General features: G+C 47.2%; 1 protein-coding gene across 1 annotated transcript; it reads left to right on the plus strand.

Annotated features, from left to right (window-relative positions):
* The first annotated feature begins 3,587 nt into the window (after positions 1-3,587).
* LOC125513984 (GroES-like zinc-binding alcohol dehydrogenase family protein) lies at positions 3,588-11,187 on the plus strand. The gene is made up of 6 exons (XM_048679221.2): positions 3,588-4,025; positions 4,317-4,425; positions 9,049-9,140; positions 9,273-9,531; positions 10,051-10,194; positions 10,780-11,187. The coding sequence occupies exons 1-6, from the start codon at positions 3,679-3,681 to the stop codon at positions 10,867-10,869; spliced, it is 1,041 nt and encodes a 346-aa protein (XP_048535178.1). The 5' UTR covers positions 3,588-3,678; the 3' UTR covers positions 10,870-11,187.
* Positions 11,188-12,855: the final 1,668 nt, after the last annotated feature.

Below are 12,855 nucleotides of genomic sequence, written 5' to 3' on the forward strand. Positions count from 1 at the left end.
GTGGGAGAGACAGACATCCGCCAGCCACCTTATGCAACTAGTGCATGTCAATCGGTGGAACCAGTCTCACGTAAGCGTACGTGTAAGGTCGGTCCGGGCCGCTTCATCCCACGATGCCGCCGAATCAAGATAAGACTAGTAACGGCAAGTAAATTGACAATATCGACGCCCACAACTGCTTTGTGTTCTACTCGTGCATAGTAACTATGCATAGACCTAGCTCATGATGCCACTGTTGGGTAACGTAGCAGAATTTTAAAATTTTCTACGCATCACCAAGATCAATCTATGGAGTCATCTAGCAACCAGGGAGATAGGAGTGCATCTACATACCCTTGTAGATCATGAGCGGAAGCGTTCAAGAAAATGGGGTTGATGGAGTCGTACTCGTCGTGATCCAAATCACCGAAGATCCTAGCGCCGAACGGACGGCACCTCCGCGTTCAACACACGTACGGAGCGAGGACGTCTCCCGTGCCTTGATCCAGCAAGGAGGAGGGAGAGGTTGAGGAAGAGGGCTCCAACAGCACGGCCTGTGGTGGTGGTGAAGCTGCAGTACTCCGGCAGGTCTTCGCCAAGCTCTTACGGAGGAGGAGAGGTGTTGGGGAGGGGAGGGGCTGCGCCTTGGATGTTATGTGCAGCCCTCCCCTTGCCCCTCTATTTATAGGGGAAGGAGGAAGGGGGCCGACCCCCTCTAGATGAGATCTAGAGGGGGGGGGGCGGCCAAGGGGAGGGGGCTTGCCCCCCCCCCCCAAGCAAGGGGGGCGCCCCCTTTAGGGTTTCCCCCCCAACCCTAGGCGCATGGGCCCAAGGGGGGGATGCGTCCAGCCCATGTAGGGCTGGTTCCCCTTTCCTCTACAGCCCATTAGGTCCTCCGAGAGAGGTGGCCCCTCCCGGTGGACCCCCGGAACCCCTCCGGTGGCCCCGGTACAATACCGATATGCCCCCGAACCTTTCCGGTGACCGTATGACAACTTTCTACATATAAATCTTCACCTCCGGACCATTCCGGAACTCCTCGTGACGCCCGGGATCTCTTCCGGGACTCCGAACAACATTCGGTAATCACATACAAGTCTTCCTAACAACGCTAGCGTCACCGAACCTTAAGTGTGTAGATCCTACGGGTTCGGGAGACATGCAGACATGACCGAGACGACTCTCCGGTCTATAACCAACAACGGGATCTGGATACCCATGTTGGATCCCACATGCTCCACGATGATCTCATCGGATGAACCACGATGTCGAGGATTCAATCAATCCGTATATAATTCCCTTTGTCAATCGGTACGTTACTTGCCCGAGACTCGATCGTCGGTATCCCAATACCTTGTTCGGTCTCGTTACCGGCAAGTCACTTTACTCGTACCGTAATGCATGATCCCGTGATCAACCACTTGATCACATTGAGCTAATTATGATGATGCATTACCGAGTGGGCCCAGAGATACCTCTCCGTTATACGGAGTGACAAATCCTAGTCTCGATTCGTGCCAACCTAATAGACACTTTCGGAGATACCTGTAATGTACCTTTATAGTCACCCAGTTATGTTGTGATGTTTGGCACACCCAAGGCACTCCTACGGTATCCGGGAGTTGCACAATCTCATGGTCTAAGGAAATGACACTTGACATTCAAAAAAGTTACAGCAAACAAACTACACGATCTTTGAGCTAAGCTTAGGATTGGGTCTTGTCCATCACATCATTCTCCTAATGATGTGATCCCGTTATCAATGACATCCAATGTCCATAGTCAGGAAACCATGACTATCTTTTGATCAACGAGCTAGTCAACTAGAGGCTCACTAGGGACGTGTTGTGGTCTATGTATTCACACATGTATTACGATTTCCGGATAACACAATTATAGCATGAACAATAGACAATTATCATGAACAATGAAATATAATAATAACCATTTTATTATTGCCTCTAGGGCATATTTCCAACACACACTTTATCGGAGGAGCACCAATAAGGATGATGAACCCCTCTGTGATCGTGTTCCCCTCCCACAGAGTGCCAGAATCGTGCTCTAGATTGGATCTCGTGGTTCTGGAACTTGCGGCGGCTGAAATTATGTTTCGTCGACTCCCCTAGGATTTCTGAAATATTTAGGTATTTATAGAGCCAAGAGGCGGTGGAGGAGACCCCCATGGGCCTCACAACCCATCAGGGCACGCCAGGGGCCTCTAGCGCGCCCTGGTGTCTTGTGGGCCCCACGGGCCTCCCCTTTGGTGCTTCCTTGGCTCCCAAGTTGTCTTCTGTCCAAAAAAAATCTCTAAAAAGTTTCGCTACGTTTGGACTCCGTTTGATAGGAATATTCTGCGAAGTAAAAAAACAAACAAAAAAACAGCAACTGACATTGGGCACTATGTCAATAGGTTAGTTCCCCAAAAGATATAAAGTTGCTATAAAATGATTGCAAAACATCAAGAATGATAATGTAACAGCATGAAATGAAAAAAATTATAGATATGTTGGAGACGTATCAGGAACGCGCTCCAGAACAATGCTCTATATGACCATACACTTTTGACGGCTCAGATCCATATGAAGACCTTGATAGAATGTTATTATCACATTTCAAAATAATAATAATAACAATAATAATGATAATAGTAATAATAAAAATCGAGTTTACTTTTGATGGAATGGATTGAGCGGAAGTGTCCTTCTGCTCTCAGGTGCATGTGCACTCACGGTAATAGTAAAGTAAGATTTTTCTTTAAGGAAATGTGATATTTTTTGTAAGAAACATCATTTCTTTTGCGAGGATTGTAACAAACATCGTTGAATGTCTCACATTCGTGCAAAGTTTCGTGATGGAATGAAATACATGGAGGATTGGTGAGAAAAGAACATTGCTTCAAAATATTTTCACAAATAGAAATTTTGGAGCTTTGATTTTGCTTTTTTTAATCTAGAGCACTGATCATTTTTTTTATCACAAACTTTGCACACATGTGAAACAATCGATAATGTTTGTACAGAAAAGTTCAGTTTTTTTCTTGCCTGTTTTTTTTCGTATTTTACTGTTCATACGGGTGCATATGCACCCTGGACTAGACACTCCACATACAGGTCATATTTTTATGGTCATATTCTTTTGACGATGTTACTAGATGTGTGGACCTTCTATGTCAGTTGGTAGATGGGTCTTCGCTTCAATGACAAGTCCGCGTGCAGGTGACATGTGTCATGTGGTCCACCGTGTCGTCGATACATGTAGGGCTTTAGTACATTAAAACGAGAAATTGCTACTGAGATGGATATGGATTATCTATGCTCGAACTCTGATACACTCACATGAACAGTAAATCTGAAAAATAGTAAAGACAGTTAAAAAATCTAAATACTTTTATGTCAACGTATGTTCTAACATCCTTTCGGAGCACTTATTTTCTGTTTTTCGACACAGACCACTATGCATGTTTTTTGGTGGCGAAATTTTGTAGGATGGCAGAGATGTTCATAAAAGGAAAACTCATTTTTTTTATATTTTTGTTACTGTACAGTTGTTTCGGAATTTTGTGCATTTGTGCGGGTATTCGAGTGACACTTCCGAGTGTACGCAACCTTCCAACGCTGTAGTAGGCAGGGCGGTTGGTGGTGCGAAAGCTCCGTCCAAATCCGAACCTCCTCCAGAGTCCAAACCCCAACCTAGGAAATGGAGGCGCTCGTGGTGCGGAAGCTCGGCGATCCCACGCTGCCGCCCGGCGGCGAGGACTCGCCGTTTGCGGCGGTCTCCGGTGACCGACCAATTCCGGAGCTGTCCTCGCCGACCTCCGTGCGGGTGCGCGTGGCGGCAACCAGCCTCAATTTTGCGACGTTCCTACAAGTGCAGGGCAAGTACCAGGAGCGCCCCCCGCTGCCCTACGTCCCGGGGTCCGACTACGCCGGCGTCGTCGACGCCGTCGGCCCCGGCGTGCGCAGATTCCGCCCCGGCGACCGCGTCTGTTCCCTCGCTAGCGTCGGGTCCTTCGCCGAGCTTGTCGTCGCCGACGAGAAGGCTCTGTGAGTTTGTTCTCCCTCTCCTGGTTGGCAATTTCTGTAGCTAGTTACTCTTTGTTAGCTTCCGGTTGTTTGATCTACACAGATATTTTCTTCTTAGATGGACGCTCGAAGTATTTTGGTTTAATGCGTTAGCATTTGGTGCGAATCAGATAGCATAGACTTAGCAAAGGACCAAATGTATTACAATCTATAGAAAAATCAGCTTAAACGAGGCAACTTTAAAATAGCAAAACCTTCTAGTTATTGCGGTGAGTTTTACTGTTAAATCGGTACCATTTTATGGTGTTCCAGATACGCAGTCCCTGATGGATGTGACCTCGTCGCTGCTGGAGCATTACCTGTTGCATTTGGTACATCACATTTGGCCCTTGCCCACAGAGCTCAACTAAAGGCTGGTCAGGTGGGCTCCCCATTTGCTTCCGACATTATTTATGTGCCATTCTATCTGATATCTATTGAACATTCTTTATATGCAATTCTATATGTACTCCTTCTGTAAAGAAATATAAGATAAACAATCTTATATTTATTTACAGCGGGAGTATATGATATGCACTGCACATTATTTATGTGGCATTCTTAATTGGTCTTTTACTTGGAGATGCACTGAGGCAAAGAAACAAAAAAGAGAGAGAGAGAGAGGTAAACTAAGTGCCCGAGATAAGGAAGGAGCGGAACAGGAGGAGCTGTTCGCTCGATCCAGTCTCAAAACGTTTGGACCAAAGAAGCGCATCGTCGGCCGCGCGCCGGAGAACGTCGCCGGTCGTGCAGCTGATGGAGTTGAAGACCACATTGTTCCTGGCTTTCCACACGTTCCAAAGCAGCATGTAGAGGCCATCTCGCCAGGCAGAACCATTAATTTGCGGCGCGGGCGAAGTAGAGAGAATTTCACCCACGGAGAGAAAGGGGCCCAAGCCAAGTCTGGCCCAGACCGGTGCCACACGAGGACAGGCAGCGAAGAGATGGTCCGCCGTCTCCGCCGCATGGCAGGAGGCACAAGTCGATGAAGGAGCGCAGTCTTTGGCGTACAGATTAGCCCGAGTGCTAAGCCGATCGCCAACCAAAAGTCTTGCAAAGATCTTGATTTTTCCAGGGAGCCGAGAACCCCAGATGTCGATGGAGTCCTGATCGAGCACGCCGTGTGGTGACAGGACGTGGAAAGCAGCCCGCGAGCTGAAAGCAAGGTCGCCTCCCCACGCCATGAAGCGGCGGTCATGCGCGGCCAGCAGACGAACATCCCGCAGGAGTGCGTGCACGGCTCCAAGCTGAACGCCCGCCACCGTGGAAAGCCTCGGCTGAAGCGCGGGGCCGTCCTCCATGACCGCAGCGACCGAGGCGTTGGGCCGCGTCGAGTGGGAGAAGAGCGCCTCGAAGGTGAAACAGAGCGCACCCCCTGGGAGCCACCGATCCTGCCAGAAGGAGGTAGTGCGCCCATCACCAAGCTGCACCCGAGTGATGGATCGGTAGATCGGTAGCGCTGCCTGGATGATCTTCTGGAGGAACGAAGGCGCCGAGCAGGGGTCCCCAACATCGCCCCTGACGTGACGGAGGAACCAGAGCTTCCAGGGCGGGGAGCTGGGCCGATGAAGAGCGTCGACGAAGTTGAGAAGGAGGCACATATTTTGTCTCCGGAGGTCGCGCATGCCGAGTCCGCCTTCCTGCACATCAACGCACACCTTGTCCCAAGCAATTAAACAACGAGCACTGGAGCAAGTATCCTTGCCGGTCCAAAAGAAAGCATGGCGCCAACGATCGATTGCCTCAAGCACTCCAGGGGGCAGCATATAGGAACACATGTAATAGGTGGCAAGGTTATTTAACACCGCATTGCAAAGGACAAGCCTACCGCCCGAGGAAATGAGAAGAGCGCGCCAACCGGACAAATAGCGGTCAAATGATCTGATGAGGGGGTCATAGGCAGAGATGGGGAGTTTGAGAGGGGAGAGAGGGAGACCTAGGTAGGGTTGGGGGAAGGTGGAGATAGGACATCCGAGGATGGAGGCCATTTCGGTCGACAGCTCGGGGGCGCAATGCATGGGAATGAACCCGGACTTATGAAAGTTAATAGAAAGCCCTGTTGCGAGGGCAAAGGCATCGAGAGTTTGTTTAAGATGAGTGACGGAGGGAATGTCGGCTCAACAAAGGATAAGGGTATCGTCGGCGTACTGCAGGACGGGGCAAGGGAGGGAGGGGTCGATTGGGTGCACTAGTTGCCCGGAAGTGCTGGCCGCCCTCATGAGGCGCTGAAGGACATCGGCAACAATAATAAAGAGATAAGGGGATAGGGCATCGCCTTGGTGAAGGCCGTTCCGGCAAAGGATCCAATCCCCAGGAACATTGTTAAGAAGAACTGACGTGTGTCCGGTTGAGAGGATGGCATGGATCCATCCACACCAACGGTCGTCAAACCCCCGTGCGGACAAGATCGTGAGAAGGCTAGACCAGTTGATAGAGTCAAAAGCTTTGCGGAAGTCGATTTTAAACACCACAGTGGGGACCTTGCGCGCGTGGCAGGCATGGAGGAGGTCAGCGGCATAAACGATGTTCTCCGAGATGCGCCTTCCGGGAAGGAACCCTGTCTGGTCCGGATCCACCAGGGAGTGGATGTGCTGCTGAAGGCGGGAGCAGAGGGCCCTTGTGATGGATTTCATGATGCAGTTTTGCAGCGAGATAGGCCGGAAGTCTGAGGGGGAGCGAGCCGCCTCAGTTTTTGGCAGGAGAACTAGGAAGGCACGGTTGATTCTAGTAAGATCGATAGTGCTGGCAAAGAAGTCGTGAAAAACAGCCTGCACATCAGCAGAAAGGACGTCCCAAAAGGAGACATAGAATGACGGTCCAAAACCGTCCGGCCCGGGGCTAGACAGACGGTTCATGTCGAAGAAGGCGCTTCGCACCTCGTCCGCGGTAAAGGGGGCTGAGAGGGAGTCGGGGAGAGGAGTTGTGTCGGGGTACAAGTCGGAGAGAGAGAAAGTCCAGGCACAAGGGGTCGTGGTGCCGAGAAGAGTTTTGTAGTAGTCCCGGAGGACGGTCGCCTTGCCCTCATGAGAAGTGATCTCGCGGCCCTCGAAGGAGAGGACAGGGATGCAGTTCCTACGGAAGCGAGCGGAAGCAGACGCATGAAAAAACCCAGTGTTTTCGTCACCGTCGATGGCGTAGCGGCATTTCGCTCTAAGTTTCCAATAGGAGACACGCTCCTTAACAGAGGCATGCAGAGCTGCAACTGTGAGGGTACGAAGAAGGGCCTCAAGAGTAGAGAGGTGACGGATCTCCTCAATACGGTCAAGGATGTCAATGAGCACGCGGCAATCGTTCTTGCGCTGGGCAGCCGGCGCAACTCGTCTAGCCCAACGTTTACAACTGAGGCGACACTGACGAAGCCGTGCCACAAGACGGGCAGTGGCATCAGCCTGAAACGCAGATAGCCAAGTGGAACGAATGGAGTTTCGGAAGGACGGATGAAGCGTCCAAGAGTTCTCGAACCGGAAAATACGTGATCTGGGGGCCGCCGAGGAGATGCAAGCAAGCAGGGGGACGTGGTCAGAGGTGGAGCGTGTAAAAGATGAAAGTGTGGAGGTGGGGAAAGCAGAGTCCCAAACGGTGTTAACGAGAACACGGTCGAGGCGAGCAAGAGTCGGGGAGGTTTGCCGGCTAGACCACGTAAACTGACGATCACAGAGAGGAAGGTTGATGAGCGCGAGATCATTAATGAAATCATTGAACCATTTAGCCTCCGAGCGAGAAAAGTTGTTGTTGCTACGGTCATCAGGCGACCTAATGAGATTAAAGTCTCCCAAGATTGTCCAGGGAACGGGGTTGTGAGGTGCATGGCCGGCCAACTCGGCGAGAAAGGCTTCTTTGGCGCCGTGGGCGCAGGGGGCATAAACGTTGGTGATCCTAAGGGGAGAGCTATCTAGGCAGAGAGAGAGGTCAACGGAGAGAGCATGAGAGGTGGCAAAGTGGTGGGAAAAGGAGAAGACATTAGCGTTCCAGGCCGCAAATCCCTCCCGACGCGCCGACTGAGTCGATGGAGAGAAAATTACGGAGAGAGGGAGGAAGGAACGAGTATTCCTAGGAAGTTGCAATATGTGGACTCTCAGATTTTGCTCGTACGTTAGTCCTAATCCTAGCTGTTGTAAGAGGCCAAAGTCATTTCTTGGTCTTCAACTTTGAAAGACGTTCCCTTTAAGCCTTAAGTTTTTAAAGTTCCATTTGAAAGTTTTCAACTTCCATGGTTGGTCACTTTTAGGCCTCAAATTGACTGTAAATGGGGTGATGTGTTCTCTTCAAATGACTTTGTATTTTTGGTATCACTTTGTACAGACTATGTTATGGGATAAACAGTAATATCTGATGGCCTATGCAAAAGATCAATTTTGCTCACACGTTTTTTAGGGATTATTCCGTTTGAGCTCCAGATCCTCATTTTCCAGCTCCACGCTCCTGACTCTTCAAGGATCCACTTAACTAGGGATCTGCTCTAATTAATGATTCATGAAAGCTGTTAGATAGCAGGTCCGTTCCCAAAACATAAACAGTGTAGTTTGGAAGCAAACAGACCATACCGCCTCTAGTTGTTACACAAACATAGCAACTCTAGGATTGCAGCATTCCAGTGGGCAAAAATCGATTCAGCAACTAGATACACTTCTGAAAGTTCAATCATACATTCATCAACCAGATCATAACTGTACATGGTTACATTGCATTGTCTCGTATTGTGATGGCAATGGGAGAAGGGAAGTTGCACGGTGGTAGGAGATTTTTTTTTTCTTTTGCGGGGGAATTTTGCGTTCTAGTTGATGGAACTACTATATTGCCTACTGTTAATATGCACATATATAAAGACCTGCAGTGAAGGATGTTAATTGTATATGCAGGTTCTCTTAATATTTAGGGAACGATTATTTATTAAGCATGTATATACCCCAACAAATATAAAAAATAAGTACAGTATGCGTTATGCATTTATCTGCTGTACCCCCTAGGCTTTGGTGATTCTCACTAATCTAAGTTGTAATATCAGGTGCTACTTGTACTTGGTGCTGCCGGCGGTGTTGGGGTATCTGCTGTACAGATAGGAAAAGTATGCGGTGCTATTGTTATTGCAGTTGCCAGGTGATTAGCAGTTTAGCACAACAAATTAAATTCTTCAATCCTTGTTATGTATTCTGGGTCATAGGTTGTTGTTATGTTACTTCATATTTGACTAATTTTTCTGGTCCATAATATTATTCGTATTGAGTTCAGGGGAGTTGAGAAATTGCAGTATCTCAAGTCAATAGGAGCCGATCATGTGATTGACTCGAGCAAGGAGAATGTTATTGAAAGTGCCAAGTCCTTTTTAAAGGCTAGTGATCTCAAAGGTGTCGATGTTTTATATGACCCTGTTGGTGGCAAGCTTACTCAAGATAGCTTGAAACTTCTCAATTGGGGTGCACATATTCTGCTCATTGGATTTGCTAGTGGGGATATTCCAGTTATTCGAGCTAACATTGCACTTATTAAGGTATACTGGTGTATTTAGACATGAAGGTTAAGGTCTTCTGCTTTATATGTGGAATTGACTCAATGTTGGCTTTCAGTACTTATCTTAATTGCTCTGTGTATTGGTCTTTTTACTGCATTGCTAGAATCAGAAGAGCCTACTACATGTACCTAGAATAGGCATTCGACATGACAAACTTTAGCTTGCTAAAGAAGAGACACACCACTCAAGTCTGTTGATTCCTGCAACATCATATTGAAACTAATTTGAGAATCCATCAGTCAGTACCATGGATGCAATCATGTAAGTTCATATCAAAATCATAAATGCAAGATAATGCAATACGATCAATCAATGTGAAGTTGTATTTATTTCAGTAAGTTAGTTGATAGCACTAGAATATAAGATGGCAATATTCGGAATTCAGTATATTTAGACGTTACAGCACTAGAAAAGAACTTACGTAGTAAGGATACTGTGAATAGTGATAGAACTGCTTTCTGCAGAATACTACTAGCTAATGGTGGTGTGATGTTTCAGAACTGGACAATTCATGGTCTGTACTGGGGAAGCTACTTAACTCACCGGCCAGCAGTACTCATCGACTCACTTAACGAACTCCTGTCATGGCTTTCAAAGGGTTTGATAACAGTTAAACTTTCACACACCTACAGGCTCGCTGAGGTAAGCGACATTAATAAACTTCACAATAGTTGCAGCAGGCTGGAATTTCTCGTTTAGTCATTACATGACTACCTGTGGTGCTTGCCTCTGCATACCTTAACATATCCTCATGTCAGAATTTTATGGTGTCTAAGGGCGTTTTGTGAACTATGGTTGGGTAAATTGTAATTGCATTGTTTACACCATTTGACTGCCATGTCGCCTATCTATATTCATTACATTGCTATCATTTGGTGCTTACAAATTCATAGTATTTCTGTTTGTGTGCTAGGCTGCTGGAACTATCTAAGAGAACACCACTTCTCCGTGTCTATGCGTCAACATTAATGTTTTGTTTCTAACATAAAAATTTCTACCAGCATAATTTGACCTAACGTGGTGGTTTTCATCACTTTATTTCTGGTATAAATGTATATCAGGCCATCCTTAGCAGAAATGTAAGTGGTCGGTGGTCATGCTCTTATCAGAGTAGTAGTTATACTCGTATATCGAAGCTCTTAAATAGTTCTTGGATCAAATCCAAGATTGCATGTACCATCTTCCAATATGTGGAGATTTACCATATAACTTTTGAAAATTTTACAGGCCCATCTCGCTTTTGCTGACTTGAGAGATAGGAAAGCGGTCGGTAAAGTGATGATCGTTATGGGCTCCTCAGCAAAATCAAGACTTTGATGGATGAGTTCCCTAGGGTACCGGTTAGTTCTTTTCAGCTGCTGATTCTGGAGAATCGGATTCTGAGAAACTACCCACGGAATTAGCTGTGTGTAGAATCTGTTGTCCAATTCTTTTCAGCTGTTGCAGTCTGAGATTGCTGTATAATTTGTGTGCTGAAAGCCGTCGGATTGTTCTATAAGTATGCCAGGCTACCATAAATTTCATACAGGAGGGTGGCTGAATAATCCTCTGGGTGAATAAAAGCTTTGGGTGCTATGTAAAGTTTCTGCAAATTCTCTTATCTATACCATCTATATAGTGTGCCAATAGCTTCAAGTATTAGTCGTTGGATATGCCCATCCAACGGTCAAGAGATAGCAAATCCAAGCATTATCATCTGTTGGATAAAGTTTTCAACACATAGGATTTTGCCACATGGCCTTCCAATTGAACCCCAACTCTACCATCTCATGTGTTCTAGAAGCATCTATCCACATGCTTATCTGATGCTAACAATCTGGAGGTAAGAACCAAGTTGGATCTTGTCCAATATGATTTTAGGAAAGAAAAAAATATATTCAAATGTATTTTTCTATGCTTTTTATGTATATTTAAATGACGTGCAAAGCACGAACAATTTGCTAGTGTTGATAACAGCATGATAGGTTACCGAGATACAGTACTAGCTACACGAGCATGAACCTGGGTGTGCGTGCACCCAAATTGAAAATAAAAATTAAGAAGTCAAATATTTTTGAAACATTTTGGCAACATACATGGTCTGGCATAATACTCATGTTTAAAATTTCAGGACAAAATGATTTATGCTGTATTCTATCGTATTACATAGTCGGGCATAATACCTGGCCATCCCTCGGGCCGGGCTTCGGGCCAGGCCAAACAAAGCCCGACGCAAAAAACCCAGGCCCGAGCTTGGCCCAGCCCGGTTGTCAGGCCTAAAAATTGGGCCCGAGCTTGGCCGATCATGCTAAAAGCCCGTCGGGCCTCGGGCCATGGGCCGGGCCTCTTCCTTAAATGGCATAAATGACGGGCCCGGGCCCGGCTCGGGCATCGGGCTCAAAACCTAGGCCTGAGCCCGGCTCGTGGACAAGGCCGGGCCGGGTCGGGTTTTTTCGGGCCGGGCTGCCCATGGCCAGGACTAGCTGGGGATACCACAGTTCCTTTAATCATTCAACCACAGGTTGGTTCGCACGTCCAAACAAGTTTAGTAGCCTCTCGGACCTAGCCAAAGTAGTAGGCTAGAATAAAAGCAACTACAACTACAAAGAGTAGAAGAAAGGAAGGCTGCACCAGGCAGCAAGTGGTTTAGCAAAACATCCAGAGCCAGCAAGCGAACAAGGGGAAACCTAGGCTATTACAACAAGATGTCATCCTCGCGCAGGAACTGAGATCACCCGGAGTGCGCCTTGAGCATGAGGCCAGCTAGTCCCCCTTTCACTCCAGCCTTGGTCCTCCCTACCACGCGATGCGCAGCAGCTCGCCTCTCCGCCGGTCCAGCGAGAGGAGACAACGCCGTAGTAACACCGATTGGTCCCCTGTACATAAGATCTTCCACTGATATAGCAGAGCACAAGCTCTCCCCAAGATCACCCGTATACTTGTCCACGGCACGCCCTGGAAACAGATATCGTTACATATGGTCCAAATGCTTCAAATGGTAGCAACACAGGCAATGTTAATAACAGTCTTTTTTATTATTAGCACCCCATAGTTCCGACAGGGTTGTCATGCATTGTGGATATCCAAAATCAAAAGATTCAGCAACAATTTTCCAAATCTCTTTTGCAACCACACACTCAAAAACAAAAACAAATGGTTCACAAATTCATTTTCACAAGAAAACAAATAGGTTTTGTCATTCATAGGACGTCTCTTGGCCATGTTATCTCTAGTAAGGATCTTATTATGGAAGGCTAACGATATAAATACCAGGTATCTATGTGGTACCAAAATTTTCCAGAAGTTCTTCCAAATAGGAGTAGA

The sequence above is a fragment of the Triticum urartu genome, chromosome 6A, assembly GCF_056163025.1.
Source record: "Triticum urartu cultivar PI428250 chromosome 6A, HENAU_Tu73, whole genome shotgun sequence".
Lineage (NCBI taxonomy): Eukaryota > Viridiplantae > Streptophyta > Magnoliopsida > Poales > Poaceae > Triticum > Triticum urartu.